Source organism: Carassius carassius, chromosome 48 (assembly GCF_963082965.1).
Source record: "Carassius carassius chromosome 48, fCarCar2.1, whole genome shotgun sequence".
In the NCBI taxonomy this organism is placed as follows: domain Eukaryota; kingdom Metazoa; phylum Chordata; class Actinopteri; order Cypriniformes; family Cyprinidae; genus Carassius; species Carassius carassius.
The window spans coordinates 20,983,638-21,001,352 of NC_081802.1; the positions used below are offsets into that span (position 1 = coordinate 20,983,638).

The following is a 17,715-nucleotide window of genomic DNA, read 5'->3' on the forward strand; positions in this document are numbered from 1 at the left end:
AGCTAGTCACCGTTGACACTCCAGAGTCAGGGCTAGTCACCGTTGACCCTCCAGAGTCAGAGCTAGTCACCGTTGACACTCCAGAGTCAGGGCTAGTCACCGTTGACCCTCCATAGTCCGGGCTAGTCACCGTTGACCCTCCAGAGTCAGGGCTAGTCACCGTTGACCCTCCATAGTCAGGGCTAATCCTAACTCTCACAGGAAACTTTGTGCATTTTTACTTTCTAAAAAAAAACTCATTCTGTATGATTTATAAGCGTTTTGAAAAATGGGGACATGGGTTATGTCCTCATAAGTCACCCTCTCCTTGTAATACCTGTGTCATACCCATGTCATTATACAGAGTTGTGTCCTGATATGTCACAAAAACAAGAACACACACACACACACACACACACACACACACACACACACACACATATATATATATATATATATATATATATATATATATATATATACCGGGGTGCACATCAGTTTTTCAGCCTGGTTCTCATAAGAAAACCTGGAGATTTGGTTTGGTCCTCACACTGCATATATTGTGACCTATTAAATATAACTATAAAAAATTTATTAATAATAGTTATAATATTATTGCACTTAATTTAGTTTTTATTAGCGTCTAAATAATTAAATGACATTTTTTCACAATTTTCAAACTTAAAATTAGCAGGCTTTTATTTTAGCGGGTTGCTGTCAAGTATACGTGCTTCCAGATTTAGCACTGCTGCTGATTAAAAAGCTTCAGTGAAGAATGTCACAGTTTTGCAGTGTGCTTTGAAAATGGCATGGGATAGCCTAGATTTATGCTTTCAGATTGAATAGAAATATTTTATAGTACAGTTTGTTGATCTAAATTGGTATTTGTGCATTAGCTGTCAACCATGTCAGTATGCAAATGTGCTTTTTTTGTGCATTTTTTAATTTGGCCATGCATGGCATGGGATAGCCTAGATTTATGCTTTCAGATTGAATAGAAATATTTTATAGTACAGTTTGTTGATCTAAATTGGTATTTGTGCATTAGCTGTCAACCATGTCAGTATGCAAATGTGCTTTTTTTGTGCATTTTTTAATTTGGCCATGCATGCGGACCATCATTAACACTGTGTCTACACCAGACATGACAAAGCAACTGTTGAAAATCATTTGAAATTTCTGTCAATACTTCATAAAACAAAGCAGCAGCAGTTTTCTGTCAGGGATTTGTCGCGCCGCATCCAGTGTAGACCACATCACTGATTATAATGAGATCTATAGTGTTTTTTTGCCCCACGCCGCGCGGCGCCACTCGTGTCCGGTGTAGATTTAGTGTGACGTGTTAACGCATGCAATTAATTTTAAGATCCTTACTGAAGCACAATTTCTTTTCTAACTAAATTTTGCTTCTCTGATTGCAATTAAATAATAAGTGTTCAGTCCAATGATCCAGTAAACATTCCATACAAAACAGCATTAATATAAAGGAATCCGGGCTGATTACATCAGAGATTGCAGAGAACTCTCATTGCATTTTTAAGTAAATGATTCATTCAGTGTGTTTCGCTTTAAAACATGAGCTCTGTCATATTCTGTAATTGTCTCTGAAGAGCATGAGCCATCACACGTCACACGCGATGTGTGAAGTACAGACTGAATGGATTGTCAACACATTACTAACGCTGTATGGCCAGATGAGATGCAAACTATGCTTTCTCGACTGGATAACCAGTCTCGCTAGTAAAGTTTTGATGGATGAAGACTGCAATCAAGGTAAAGACGATTGTGGTGGCATGCAGGAGTCGTAGAGTAAGCACGCGTGAGTCCTTTATATTAATGCGTGTATGAGTTCTCTAGACGCAGTGATTGCACATTGTATTTATGCACAGGCACAGACATTTCCATACATTCACGTTGTTTCCACACACATTCATGATAATGTTTTGATTTGTCATTTTTTTTGTTGCTGTCTTTAGGTATATTGAATGGATCTGTGTTATGTTGTAGATATATGCAGTCAGCAGGCGATTGGTTTAGGTTTTTTTTTTTTTTCGGCATCACCATTTGGTCCTTTTGGGTATCACAACTTGGCCTCTCTAAAATGTAAAAAAGCTCTTTGCTGTTGCACTGTTAACATACTATAAAATTCAGATTTTTGTTTCTTTCCTATGTGCTTATATGGGTTCATATTATTTGGTTCTTTGGGTTTTTTTTGGAGTTTCTGAGTGTCCTTTTTTAAATTTATATTGCAGAAAATATAGATTTTAGAGAATCACACTTCAATCTTTTTGTTTACTTTGCTGGATATAGCAAATGATGACAAAATAAACATTTGAAACAAGATAAATGGTCAATGCTTAATTTCATGAAGTCTGCAATTAATTGCAATTAATCACAGAAAAAAGATGTGATTAATTATATTAAAAATATTTTTAATCGATATATATTTACCCACGACAGCACTGTAAAAGACTGGTCTTTAGTTATCAGAAGCGTTTGTTTACAATTTAAAATTTATAATGTTAAATTAAAGTCTTTTCTTCAAAATACACTGTAAATCAATTTAGTTTAATTATATTTTGTAGTGCTTTAAAGAAGTACACTTGTTGTAATGTGTTAACCAACATACTAAAGCAAATGTAAAGTACTTGATTATAATTATAACTTTGTGTTAGTCAGTACTACTTTTAAAGATAATGTTCTAAATTGCAACTTTATCATTACAAATATAATGAAAAAAATTTCAGGAAATACAGTAGATACCAATAGATTATGTGAAGTCTGTGAAAGTACCAATTCTCAGAATCTTTAGAATGCAAATATTAAGTTCTCTAAATTATTAGGTGAATATTCATTAAAAGTAAGGGATGAGTGCAAAATTTTAATTCTCTTTTGTATTTGTAAGAGTCTCTCCATTTGGGGCCACTCGAGTTATTAATAATTCGAACGTTAGAACACTCGATGACTAATATGTCTTGTTCTTATGTTTCAAGACAGTTATTCCTAAAAAGTTCTAGTGTATAGGAGTGTTGGGGGCCTTTATGTGAGCATGGACCTACTGGTATATTTTATTCCGCTATTTAGCAATTAATCTCAGCAGTTTCACCCACGCAAAATTCCAAATTCCTCTCAGCTGAGAATCCTGCGATAATCATATTCAGTTGAGACTCAAACACTGAAATATAGGGGACAATTCATCTTTCCAAGAGATCGATGGGGAATGCAACCTCGAATAGACAAAAAAATGGGGCTTTCAGATGGAGGTCATGAGCTGTAGTTGAGCTAAAAGCACAAGAAGGCGTCTGAAGAATTCTGACTCTTTTATCCAAGTGTTATTTATTTCTGAGTGTTTATGTTTAAAGGTGATGCAGCACCCAACAGATGGAGGCCAGATTTTGGGTCTCCACAGTAACGTGAAGGAAGCACCAGTGCGTGCAGCAGAACTGAGTGTTTATTCACTGTCCAGCCAACCTATTGACCCAGAAGACGGCAGCAGTCAGCCAGAGACAAAGGCCAAAGCTTCAGGTGACACAAAAATGTATCCATATATTAAAAAAGAAAATTACTCTTAAAGTGTGGTCACATTTAATGCAAAGTTCTGTCATGAAACTCTAGATGGTGCAGGCGGATAGGTTCTAACTAGTGTTGTGATGGTGAGGAAATTTTCCCACCGGTTAATCGATGTGGGGGTAGGGGCGTTCCCTCTTTTCCACGCTTTCCTTTGCTTTTAAATAGCTTGTAAATTTGTATGCACATTTAACTTCCACTTTCAAATAGCGGCAATTTAGCATAAAGCAATTTTTCTTTTTAGTTTTTTTGAATTTTGAAATTTTCCTTGCTTTCCTCACTTTTAAATAGTTTAAAAGCGCAGTGCTTTTTCAAGGAGGGGAACACATACTGGCAAAATCTTTAACCACTACATCAAACCACTTCATATACCTAGTTGTCCTTGCAATTGCATGACTGTACAAACCACAATATTCCATCAGTGATTGTTTTTGTTTTTTTGTACAGTCATTATATTAACTTAAAGATGCTAATGGGTAGTTTGAGTGCATTAAACTGCAATAAATATAAAATGTCCCCCGGAAACACTCTATACCACAAAACATCCTCCCATCCATCATCTCAGAGCACACACAAAGAAGAAGTCACTGATGCTGCAGTACATTAAAAGGGAAAGTAGCGTCAGCAGTTAAAGTGTTCTCAAATTGGAGTGATAAAATTGCTACAAGTTTTGAATGAATCATTTGATTAGTTTTTTTTTCTGTTGGATGTCAGATGGTACTGTATGCCTGAGGCCTTTGCTGCATTAAAATGTCAAGTAACATGGGGTCATTTAATGTCTCTTTCTCTTGAAGACCGTTCTCCAGATATGGATAACTATTCTGAAGATGACGATGATAGTTACTCGTCAGAGCAAGAGGCGAGTGATGACGCTGTTCAAGGCCAGGTCAGGAGTTTTTGCTAACATGTTTTTATAAGTCTTGATCTAAAACATTGCTCTAAAAAGTTAAATTTCTACGTAGCTACCTGTATTCTGCTTTGAATGTAGTCTTATTGGTGTTAGTTTGCAGCACATACGTTATCTTATTTGGAGTATTGGGAGAATTTCCCTAAAAAAAGAATTCCATCCACTGATAGCATTGTTTAATGGCTGATTATACTGGACTTCGGGTGCTTAGTGATTAAGAAACTAGTGTTGTTAATGTAAAATTTTGCGTCATATCTTTAGAAGAGATTATCTACCTAACCAAAGCATCAAATTTCCTGAAATTGTTTTGTAGGACCTTTACGATGAAGATGATGATGTTCAGCGGAAACCAAAAAAATCTCGGAGGAAAATGATTAGAACCACATCAATGACCCAAGTATGTACAGCTATATTCCCTCTGCATTTATCCTTGGGGGCCAGTAACAAAGATCTAAGCACTTTCAGAAAGATATTGGACCTAGAATTGAGCCCTGGGGAACACCATTTGTAAAACATCTTTGTATAGCAGGTATAACCGTTTTGCTTACTGATATGATAACCGTGTCAATAGCTGATATGATTAAATTGTATTATACTGTATATTGCTGTCAAATAATCCCCCCTGTTATCTATTTGTTTCTGCATGTCTGGTCTTTACAAAATCCATATTGGCTGACCAATATTCAAAAACATACAATGAAGTCTTTGTTATCACGGCAGTAGTTATATGACCCAATCTATTATCATAGATTTATTGTCTTGATACTAGTAACTTCAGGCAGCTACCTGATAGAAACATAAGACAAATTGCCTTTTTGTCCTAAAGGTGGTGTTTGGTTCAGTGTTATCTAGTTCACAGAAGGGGATTTTCTAATCCTCTTAAGCTAAGCTCACCATCAGGAACACAATTGTTAACACAGGATCAATGTGTAAACTAGAGAGACACTAATATAGATTTCCTTACACCAATGAAGCGTATTCTAAAAAATTGGAACCCACTTTATATTAAGTGTTTAAATATGATAAAATGAAATTGTGTTGTAACTCTGTACTTATATAAAAAAAAAATACTTGTAAATGTAATTACATCTACAGTATTATTAATTTCTGTAGTCACAGCATTAATTACACTTTGACTTAACCTACCCCTTAACCCAACCTTAAACATACATTTGCATTTACCAGATACTTTGATCCAAAGTGACTTAAAAACTAACCATACGTGTCCCAAACCCTAACTGTATCCCACCTTGATAGCAGCAATATTGTTTAGCAATACAACATAAGTTTGTTGTATCTAACAATTTTTTTTGATGCAAGTACACAGCAGTTAAAGACGCCTAAATAATAAGTACGACCAAGATTTTTTTGCAGATTTGCAAGATGCAGAGTTTTTTAATTTAGTCTTTTTTACTGTCTTAACTAAAACGCATACCAAAACGTACCATAATTTTTTATTTTGACATTCTCTCAATTTCTCTATAGCAACCCAACTTCAAGCAGAAGTTTGTTGCCCTGCTGAAAAGATTCAAAGTGTCTGATGAGGTGAGAATTTTATTTGTCTGTCATAAGTTACAACAAAAAAGAAATTAACTCTCCACTCTCTACTTTACAGTCCTGTGCTTTGTAATCAAAAAATCACTTCAGCCATGAAATTCAACCTTTATAAAAACAGCCCTAGGACTTGGCAATGATTGATCTAGTAGCTGAAATGTGAGAGGAGCTTTGATTTCTGCAGTGTAATATACAGTATGATATAGAGCTATTCTAAAACTAAACTTACTGCTTTGCTCTGAGAGGACAAGTCATGTGGCCATGACTTAGGTTATACATATTTCTAGAGCCTACAGGCAAGATTTAAGCAGCTTAATGGTCTCATTGTGTCTAAGCTTGTTAGTTGATAACTGCTTGACTCTTTGATTCCTTGTCCTATTGCCTTGGATGCCATGTTCCGTTATCCAAACCATACAGGAAATGATCCAGATCATTCCAGCAATTTCCTGATGCAGGGTGATGACACAGTTTTGTTGCATTGGCAGGCTGTTCCCATGAGTAGCATTGCCAACCTGAGCTTGTCAATGCAGTAGCTCACTTTGGGGGTGTCTCAAATATGTAGTGTATTTCAAAACACCTATGACTTAAACATGTAATTGACATTTGAAAAAATGGCTTAACTTTTGCGAATTTCAAACAGCAGTCAAGGCTTTCCAGTTATTTTATTTATTTATTTATTTATTTTCTTTTTTGAGAAATCATTATCCACCATTCGTAGCAATGCAAAACATACTATGGCATTAATTTGATCTATGGTGTTTTTCTGGTTAAGTTGGTTTAGCTGGTCTTCTGTCCTGGCCAAGTTAGTGCTACGCCTTCTTAAGCAGGGATAGTGGAGCAAAACAATGCTAACTTAAAGTCTGTTAGTGAACTGACACATTTTAAATCAATGTCCACGTATAAGGGATGGATCAGCTGTGAACACAATGCAGTGCTTAAGATGTATAATGAGTTAAATTTCTTTGTTTTGTTATCTTGGAAATAAAATATAATGGAATATAATAATTCATGTGTCTCCTTTACTTTCAGACCATCTTTTATGCTCGTTCTGTCTGTTGTTTACTTTTACACAATGAACTTCTGTCTTTTAGTCTCAGCTGCCTGAGGAGATGCATTTTATAGTATGAATGGGTCATTAATGGTGATTGTTCTGTCCTGTGAAAATTCTGTCTGAAAACGATTGCATTGTATGCCTGTTTTTTCAGCACATATTGGCATTTTTAAATGGCCGAATCAAACAACAACATGCTCAGGTTATATTTTCCAACAAAAAACATCTCATTAAGGCATTATAGTAATTTCTCATTAACTATAATATAAAATACCATAATGATTTTTGTTTGGCATGAACAAAAGGCAATACATCACATATTACAATTTTAAAATAATTTATTTACAAATATGCAAATATGCTTAATTGTCATAAAGTCATTGTGGTTTGACATGTGACTTGGTCATGTTCTTCATGTTCTTCTTTTATGAGGTATTTCCATACATATCTACATTTTATTTGCTTTTTTCTGACTTAAAAAGGTCTTGGACTCAGACCCGGTTGATCAAACACAGGAGGTTGAAGATTTGGATCTTCTGTATGACAGTCTGGAGGTTTATAACCAGAGTGACAGTGGCCCAGAGATGGAGGACAACGAGAGTCTTCTCAGCACTCCCAAACCCACACTAAAGTAAGAACCATGAGTCATAGCGCTAGGCTGATGCATATTACACACAAAAATGTCTACAAATTTGGCATCGGACGATGTCTACAGTGAAACTTTGCGATGGATGATGATATTTTGGGGGGGGGGTTGATGCGGGTTGGATGTGTGCCCAAAGCATGAATCCTTACAATGGAAAAAAACTAGCAATTCCTAACACAGAGTCTACACCGGATGCATGGTGCGACTCGACAAAATATTTTAGAAACTCTGATCTATAGTAGAGATCCATTATATATAGATCATTCAATAGAGCTCTCTATAATCAGTGATGATGTCTACACAGGATGCAGCATGGCGTGACACCACAAATCCCTGACAGTAAACTGCTGCCGCATTCTATTTATGACGTGCTGACACAAATTTCAAATGATTTTCAACAGTCATTTTGTTGCGTTCAGTGTTGACAGTTTTTAGCCGATGCGGCGCAGTAGTTTTGCCAAGTTGGACTACTTTAACACTTTTGCTGCATATTGTTTTTCATGTATGCAGGTTGATGCAGATTTTAAATGGGGACACCCTCAAAACACGATTGGGCTAGTTTTAGACTAGTTTGGAGAAGTGATTGGGCGGGTTATGGAAAGCCAAAGGGTATGGCAAGCCCAAAGGGTCAGAATTACGCTATAGACTAATCGCCTTTGTCAAATATGACGCTTTAAACTGTATTTGCACCGCAAAATACGCTGTTGTGATTACAAATGCCATAAAAAAATGTGCGCAAAATTTGTCATCTGCCATATGACAGCATATAAAACGCCGTTTTGGTTGCACAGAGCACACGTAATTTACGGCATTTTGTTTATAGTATAATGAACCACGCCCTCTGATTCCCGCAGCAAGTACATTTAAACGGTTTTCACCCAATTAGTGGTAAACTAAAACTGACCAGACTAATTCAGCACAGATCATTTTAGCCAAATTAATTAATAAGATATATTTCTGTACAATAGCCTATAACTTTTTGGATATTTTCATCTCTACTAACATTAAACATATTAATTAAATATTGCTCCTCTTCTTCATAGTTTAATGTAGGCTAATTGTTTCACCGTCGTACCTTTCAACATGGGTGAATACACAACTGTATATTCAATTAGAACATAGTTTGCATTTAGATCAACAATGTACATTCATAAAGGTTAAAAATCAAGTGACTGGGAGCAATGGCTTTACAACCAACTTCAATAAACTACCACATGCTCAATTTTTTTCAAACAAGTTTTATTTTGGAAACATTATGTATAAAACAGATGAAAATAATCTTTGCCTTGAAAAACCCATTGAATGAAATTAATTTAATATTTTAAGTAGAAATGTTTCTTCAAATTCTGATAAAATGTTAGAACCAACAGCCTCGTGCATATAGTGTGGTTGTGCTTCGGCTGATCCTTGAAAGTGTTCCATCTCTAGGTCCTTTCTGAAAAATTTTAAAAGCTTGATTGTAGAATCTGAGGAAGTAGAGACATTCCTATTAATAGAACAGTGGGGACAGCACGCAGCCTTAAAGGGTTACTTCACCCAATAATCAAAATTATGTCATTACTAACTCACCCTCATGTCGTTCCAAACACATGAGACCTCCGTTTATCTTCAGTACACAGTTTAAGATATTTTTGATTTAGTCCGAGAGCTCTCATTCCCTCTATCAAACTGAATCGTTTAAAATGGTTCGCGTCTCCATTAACTTTTTTAATGTGGCTGACATTCTCTCTGAGTTAAAACAAACCAATATCCCGGAGTAATTCATTTACTCAAACAGTACACTGACTGAACTGCTGTGAAGAGAGAACTGAAGATGAACACCGAACCGAGCCAGATAACGAACAAAAGATTGACTCATTCTCTAGATGTAAATGCGAACTCTAGATGTAAATACCCCCAGTTTAACTTGCTGCACTCTGTTCGTGAGAAAATGAATAATCCAGCTGTAGTTGTTCCTACTTCTAGATGCTGTAATCTCATTGGTAGTCTTCAAATCTTGGGACACACCATTAAATGTATTCCTTTTGACAAGGAATGGTTATTTTATTTTTTATTTTATTTTTTTTTGCTAAATACTATTGTTCTGGAGGATAACTTGTTTGTATAGGAATGATGAACAAGAGGAACAATTTTTAATGCTTGAACCACCAGAGTGAAAAAGTGAATGACTTCCAGTTGCATATTCTTCGCAAATCGCCACCAGTGTAAACGCCTCTTAAAGAACACTTAGGAAAAATTAACTGCTACTTTATTGCTGACCATGAAATCCAATTCTTGGCTCTAATACTGTTTTTATATTCTTAACATGTGTATGTTTTCCATTCAAGGCCGTTCTTTGAGGGAATGTCTCACTCCAGCTCACAGACAGAGATCGGCAGTTTGCACAGTCAGAAGAGCCAACCGAGAGAGAAAACCTCCACTGTATGTCTGACATTTTGAATGCTTGAATTATCAAAATTATTCTGCCTAAACAAAGGCAAATACAGAATATGCCAATGTTGATTTTATTTTTATATTTAATATCAGTTAATAGTGCAACATCATCATAACAAATGTGTAATTAGGAATATTTTAGACACAAAATATATATTTAGTTTACCATAAATGTTCATCAGTACATTCAGCAGCACTTTAACCATATTTTAAAGACAAAATAAGTTAATTATGTAAGTACATATAAAGATGAACTGAAGTCCTACTTATGTGGGACATAAAAGCTCTCTAGAGCAATTAGAATTTAATATAAATTTCAGCTACATTATATTTTAATTTAATTGCAGTTAAGTGCGAGAAAACATTACATTTGGTTCACACTTAAGTTCTTTTAAAATGGTTTCTGTAAGTACTCTTGTTAAAGGTATGCTAAAGTGTTTTTTTTTCACAAGATTATGGAGGAGATAATAAAATACTTGAAGAACCAAAGCCTGAACCCCATGCTCACTATTGTGCTTTGTTTCTGTGTGTGTGTTTGCAGGGTGGCGATCTGTTAACAGTGGATAAGAACAGGATGGCGGCTGGCCGATATCCGGATGACCCTACAGTGGTGGACTCTGCAGCTGGGGTGAGTGACAATTTTTGTATCTTTATACATTTATTATGCAGCAATTTTTATACAGCTGTCTGGAATAGTGTAGAATATCGATTACTTAAACAGATAGCTGATATCTGTTTACTATCCTTCTTTCTTTTATTCTGTTGATTACCATGGTTTTGCTTTGTGTCTATCAGTTCACATTTAAAGGGAAGAGTAACAGTGTGTGAGTATTTAAACGTGTTTACTACCCAGCATCAACACAACAACAGCTCATTTATTCGTCTTTTTGTCAACCATCTTTCTGTGGATTAGATCAAGAATAAGAAGTAATGTTTATTAAAAATCATAATTCTTAATGTTTATTCCTTTAAACTAAGTATCAGTGTTATTTTAATGTTATTGTCATGCTCTGGAGAGGAACGAGGAGACAGGGTATACACAAAACAATCTTTAATGGAGTCCAGGAACAGGGTACATCCAACACAGGGAATCACAGGAAACACACATAGCAACAAGTAGACGAACAGGAACTGAATTGACTAGGGCTTTTAAAAACAGGATAATTGGGGAAGAATGAGACACACCTGGTATCAAATTAACACAATCAATGGGAGACAAAAACTGGGTCACAGGGAGCAAAAACACACACAGACAATTATTTATTAGGGCTGGTAAGCGGTTAAAATTTTACATGATGTGGTTATTAATTCATCGAATTAATCACACATCAAATTTGGAGAAATGACTCCCAAAAGATAATTTAAAGTCATTGTTGTGTAAAGCATCGAAAAGGCATTACAAAAAATAGGTTCAGCTAGAAATATTTAGTTTGATCAAATTTAAATGATGAAATTATTTCTTTAATGAAATTATACTCTAAATAATCAACTAAAACTGCCAGTAGGTGGTGGTAAATGTCTTAATGATTAAGTCATCGAGTCATTTATTCATTGATTCGTTCAAATGGCTGATTCATTCAGGAGTGAAGTAAATGGTTCTTTATGAATGGTTCATTGAATCATTAGGCTTGTTTGACTTGAAGCAGATCATCACCATCGAACCGATCGTTGTGTGACATCAAAGAACTGCAAGAGCTTAAAGAGCAGATGACTCCTTGTGCTTTTGAATGGCTCTCGCTGTATTTGATGTCATACACTGATCCGTCTGTGCAGCGCCACTTCAAAGCCAATGCTTATGCCAATGGTTCAACGGGCCAAATGGATCACCAAATTCATTCAAAACGTGGATTAAGAATTGAAATGCCACTGTGGGTTGCTTGAAGATGAACAGTTCTGCTTTGTCTTTAACTTCTGGTTGGCAAAATTTTGCAAAACAGACAACATTGTGTCTAAAATAACAAAATATTAACTTCTTAATGAACTGTTGTATAAGATAAGTATGACATTTGTCTGGGGCGGGGCAAGTGCGTCAAATGCGTTAATAATATTAACACATTAAATTACCAGCCCTATAATTTATATATTATTATATTGACTAATATTTTGAATTAGCTTTAATTTTTATATTTTGAGTTTTAATCTTAGCACTGGATAGCTGGCCAATCAGAGCACACATCACTTTTCAGAACAATGAGCTTTGCGTCTCAGCTCTTTCTTCACCACGACAGACCGGTACATCGACCGCATTACTGCAGAAGCTGCACCGATCCGTCTGTCAATCTCCCGTTCCATCCTTCCCTCATTCGTGAACAAGACCCCAAGATACTTAAACTCCTCCACTTGAGGCAGGAACTCTCCACCAACCTGAAGTGGGCAAGCCACCCTTTTCCGACTGAGGACCATGGCCTCGGATTTGGAGGTTTAGCCAGGTTTTTTTTTTTAATAAATGAAAAAAAAGAAGGAAAAGTGCTAGTATTAGCAGGTTAAATGCTGGCGAAAATGATGAGTCTTTAGATGTTTCTTGAAAATGAGTAAAGACTCAGCTGTACGAATTTAGATTGGGAGATTTGATCTTCTTTGGGATGGCACCACAAGGCGTAGTTCACTTGCAGAGCGCAAACTTCTGGAGGGCACATAAGATTTAACCAGTGAGTTTAGGTATGTTGGTGCCGTGCCAGTGGTCGTCTTGTAGGCAAGCATCAGTACCTTAAATTTGATGCGAACGGCTACTGGTAGCCAGTGTAACCTGGTGAGGAGAAGAGTAACGTGAGCTTTTTTTGGATCATTGAAGACAACCCTCGCTGCTGCATTCTGGATCAATTGCAGAGGCTTGATAGTACATGCAGGAAGGCCTGCCAGGAAAGCATTACAATAGTCCAGTCTGGAGAGAACAAGAGCTTGGACGAGAAGTTGGGTGGCTTGCTCTGACAGGAAGGGTCTAATCTTCCTAATGTTCCTAATGTTGTATAAGGCAAATCTGCAGGACCGGGTCGTTGTAGCAATGTGGTCTGTGAAGCTTAACTGATGATCCATCACTACTCCTAGGTTTCTGGCTGTCCTCGAAGGAGTAATGGTTGACGAACCCAGCTGTATAGAGAAGTTGTGATGAAGCAATGGGTTAGCTGGAATCACCAGGAGTTCTGTCTTCGTAAGGTTAAGCTGAAGATGATGGTCATTCATCCAGCTAGAAATATCACTCAGACAGGCTGAAATGCGAGCAGCTACCGTCGGGTCATCTGGTTGGAATGAGAAATAGAGTTGGGTGTCATCAGCGTAGCAGTGATAAGAAAAGCCATGCTTCTGAATGACAGATCCTAATGATGTCATGTAGATGAAGAAGAGAAGTAGTCCAAGTACTGAGCCTTGAGGAACCCCAGTAGCAAGGTGTTGTGACTTAGAAACATCACCCCTCCAAGACACACTGAAGGATCTGTCAGAGAGGTAGGACTTAACCCACAGGAGTGCGGTTCCAGAGATGCCCATCTTTCTGAGGGTGGACAGGAGAATCTGGTGATTAACGGTGTCAAAAGCAGCAGACAGGTCCAGTAAGATGAGTACTGAGGATTTTGAAGCTGCTCTTGCCAGTCGTAGGGCTTCAGTAACCGAGAGCAGAGCAGTCTCAGTTGAGTGGCCACTTTTGAAGCCAGATTGGTTGCTGTCCAGGAAGTTGTTCTGTACAAGGAACATATTTAGAATGAATAATAATATATCTATTTTTATGAAAGCTCCCGAAAGAAAAACATTATTATATTTCTATGATAGGCTACATGGAGCTGAACTGTCGAGACGAGACTTATGGCAGATAATAAAAGTTACTAAATAAATACACGATTGTGATAGAGAATAAGAAGCTGATGTCTGATTTCTCCAAGTGGTTGCATTTACCATGTTTACTTTGGTAATGTTAATGTTTAGCGTGCATAGTCTTTTACATCGCTTATAAATATTTCTGCCTTGTTTAGTGATTAGAATCCACATCGGATCAAGTTATTTCAAACACTCGCTGGTGACTAAGAGTGAGTTTTGAGCTCAACTTATTTTATAAAGTCTTTAATACTGGTGTTAAAGCTGTTATCATTCTGTAATGATCCGCAGCGCTGAGCTCTCCAGACTCAGAGAAACTCTGCCTTTGTTCATAACCGCTTTGGCCCAAAGTTTTTGTCGGGCCAAAAAACCCTGGCCGTTGGCCCCGAGGAAGCCCCGACAAGACACGATCTAGCCACGGAAGTGCCAGTGGAAATGCGACTGGCCCTGGCACGCACTAGCATGCCTGGTTTAAGCTTTACAGTGGAAACACGGCTAGTGAAGGATGAGAGAGGACCAGGCCTGGGCTTTATTTTGTGTTTGGTTTTGTTTGTGCGCGACAGTCGTCCGTGAGGGGCTGTTGCGCTGTTTTGTGTTTATTTTATTATTAAAGTTTGTTTGGAATGTTCGCTGGTTCCCGCCTTCTTCTTCCCGTGATTATGAAGTTTGTATACCATTAAAACCATTTGTACCCAAAAATTCAGACTCATATCTACAGACCAGTAGATCAAATTGAGAGTCTGGGGGGGGGGTTGATCTGGGCCAGTAGGCAACTACCTAGAAACCACTCAGAACATTGCAAGCAATCACCAGTCACATTTTCTTAGTAAAATAAATTTTCTATCCTTCTTTCATAAGGGTCAACCTGTTTTTCTGTTTTTGTGCACTGACTGTTGATAATTCATGGTTGTGATCTGTGTCGCACACTTAATCAGTTCTAACAATATCCAGTGTGTGGAAGTCACACACACACCACAATTCTGCTTTGTGGCTAAGTGGCTGTCGCCACAGCAACATGACAATTTTCACGAGCTCTTGAAGAGAGTGATACATGTTCCCGTCTGATGTTTATCTCTCCACGCAGGAGCTGGTGGAGGACGAGGCGGGTGGCGGCATGGCAACATGTGATCCCAGCATTAGCTGGGACGTGAGCACAGAGAAATTACCAGGAACAGTGGGAAAACTCTGCAAGGCTGAGTCGCAGACTCTCATCTCACCTAGGTAATAGACACAACCTTCTATTCTTGCCTTCCTGCTTTCCTTTTCCATCTGTTTTCTATCTCAACCTCTCTCGCACTCTCAAACTCCTTTTTTCTGTCTGAAAAATCCCCTCAGTTTTCACTGTTGTATTTAATAATAGTCATAGCAGATGTTCCCGCATCTGGGTGTTTCTTTAACTTACTGAGGTCAAATGTTTGGTGCGAAAACACAGTGCGATAAAAATTTATCACAGGTTTATAAAAACCTGTTCAGACAAATGCAAACATTTGCATGCTATCCATTTGACATGTCTTTTCTATCACACTTTAGCCAAACAAAAATAAAAAAATTCATACATTTGGTCACATGCCCAGAGCCGCTGATGAGACATAAAACTATAACTTGGTGGTTCGCACGAACAGACTATATGACTAAGCGACAGTAAATAGTAGAGTAAGCATTTGGAATTGGCTCTGCCTCGTCTTCGTGTGACAAGTGACTGACAAACAGAAAGATGTGCAATGTTTTGCATCACCTACTTTCAAAGACTGTGTTTTCATTCAGCTTGTTTTCTGTTTTTTTAAACATTAGTCTCAATACATGAATCATAAATGGGAAAATCAGACCAAATCTTTGTGCTGAACATAAATTTTGGTGTCAGTAGGCCTTTACTGGACATTAAACTGGACATCATCTTTTTCTTTCACACTTTATTTTAAGGTCCAATTCACTCTATTAATTAACTATTAAAAGCACAATATGTATGCTTTGTACGCCGCTAGAGGTCGCATTTTCAACACATTAACGAAGGCGAAGCTTGATGGCGCCATGAAGGAGAGTGGAACGATAATAATGGTTTTCACGAATGACAAACAAGGTGGGGACTTGGTACTATGTATCAGTTGTTGATTGAATGGAGATGGATCTGAATTATCTAAATTTAATGCTTAAATACTTAAAATGAAACATCTGCATTCACAATAAGATTAATATCATGCATTTACAAAGTAGGTTACATCTTTATTTCATGCCCACTTTAAACCAGTGAGTCTATTTTCTAATACTCCAGAGGACTGAAAGTGCTTAGTTAAAGAGACACCCATCTGTTATATTTCTGTGGTCCATCATAACATCGTCTGTTCATCCATGTAGTTCTCTAGTTGGTTGTTCTCATAGGCCCCTACTAGACGACATATGTGTGTGTTTGCATTGGCTAATGAGCTCATTAAGACTCAGTCCCCGAGCGATGGGCTCACAGACACTTTAGTAAATGTGGAATGCAGCAGTGCATCACTGATTCGCCTCTTTTTAGCTTTTTTTTGTGGTACAATGTTCTAAAATACACCTACTGTCTTCAGCAGGATTTAGCTTGGTTTTCCAGCTTGGAAGACTTGTGTATAGTTCTTAGAGGAACTATACTATCTGTTCTCATTCCAGCAGTTCTAATATTTCTTTCTCCTTGTTGGGTGGCCAGTAAAACAGACAGTAAGCTGCAGCGGCGTCCACGAAGCACATCCATGAAGGACAGACAGAACTCTAAAGCTCAGAGCGATCGCACCAGCAGCATCGAGAGCGAGACCTCGCCAGACTCCAGGCTCATCACACAGGTTTGTGTAAGTGTGTGTTTGTGTCTGCCAGGATAAGAATAAGGAAATACTATAAGACTGATTCTCATTTTCTGACCTGATGTCCTTCCTGTCACAGGTCCCGAGGAAATCAGTGTACGATCAACTCAACCAGATCCTGAACTCTGATGAACATCTGCCAGAGAATATCATTCTCATTAACACTACAGACTGGCAGGGACAGGTATGTACTGTAAATGTTTATATATATATATATATATATATATATATATATATATATATATATATATATATATATATATATATATATATATATATATAAATTTATGTCTAGTTTTCTGATAAAAATACTGAAACATCCTTAAATAAGATCAATTTAATTGAGAATCAAAATTGTGTGATCGGATAATAACACTTGTATAAGGTTGTATTTTTATTACCATGTTGGCAAAAAATGTTTTCTTGTTTTAAGAGTAGCCTTAACCTTATTAAACCTTTCTTAACTTTCTCAAGAAAACATATCATTTTAATGTCTTGTAAATGTTTCAGTATTTTTAGTGGAAAATAGAAAAAAAGGCATCCTAGGTGTATATGACTTTCTTCTTTCAGACGAATCCAGTCGGATTTGTATTAATAATTGTCTTTGATCTTTCAAGCTGTTTAATGCCTCTCAGCGAATGTTGCAGTGCATCAGTCCTAAAGAAGTTTAATAAGTGCCTATCCATAAATAAAGTGTCTCACACTGTTCCGGAGGGTGAACAAAGGCCTCCTGTGGCGAATCAATGCATTTTTAGAAAAAGCGTAAGAAAAAAAATCCATATTCAGAATAAAGTAATAATCACTTTAATCTAGCTTGCTTCAACAGTTGTACACAGAAGCAGTTCCGGGCAGATGACGTATATAAGGTCGGCTTGCGCATGCGCCGGTGAGTACCATGAAAACCAACGTTTGTTAACAGGAGCAAAAGAAGCAAAGTTTCCTTACTTTA

General features: G+C 37.1%; 1 protein-coding gene across 5 annotated transcripts in view; it reads left to right on the plus strand.

Moving 5' to 3' along the window:
• LOC132131456 (phosphofurin acidic cluster sorting protein 2-like) overlaps window positions 1-17,715 on the plus strand; it is a 68,893-nt gene that overhangs the window by 42,169 nt on the left and 9,009 nt on the right. For 3 of the 5 annotated variants that reach the window (XM_059543481.1, XM_059543484.1, XM_059543486.1), the window contains 10 exons: window positions 3,342-3,504; window positions 4,341-4,432; window positions 4,767-4,850; window positions 5,939-5,998; window positions 7,541-7,689; window positions 10,032-10,125; window positions 10,679-10,765; window positions 15,026-15,162; window positions 16,616-16,754; window positions 16,846-16,950. In XM_059543481.1, the coding sequence (XP_059399464.1) occupies window positions 3,342-3,504; window positions 4,341-4,432; window positions 4,767-4,850; window positions 5,939-5,998; window positions 7,541-7,689; window positions 10,032-10,125; window positions 10,679-10,765; window positions 15,026-15,162; window positions 16,616-16,754; window positions 16,846-16,950 (1,110 nt within the window). The remainder of the gene's footprint in view (window positions 1-3,341; window positions 3,505-4,340; window positions 4,433-4,766; window positions 4,851-5,938; window positions 5,999-7,540; window positions 7,690-10,031; window positions 10,126-10,678; window positions 10,766-15,025; window positions 15,163-16,615; window positions 16,755-16,845; window positions 16,951-17,715) is intronic. The other 2 variants (XM_059543482.1, XM_059543485.1) reach the window with 1 other exon arrangement.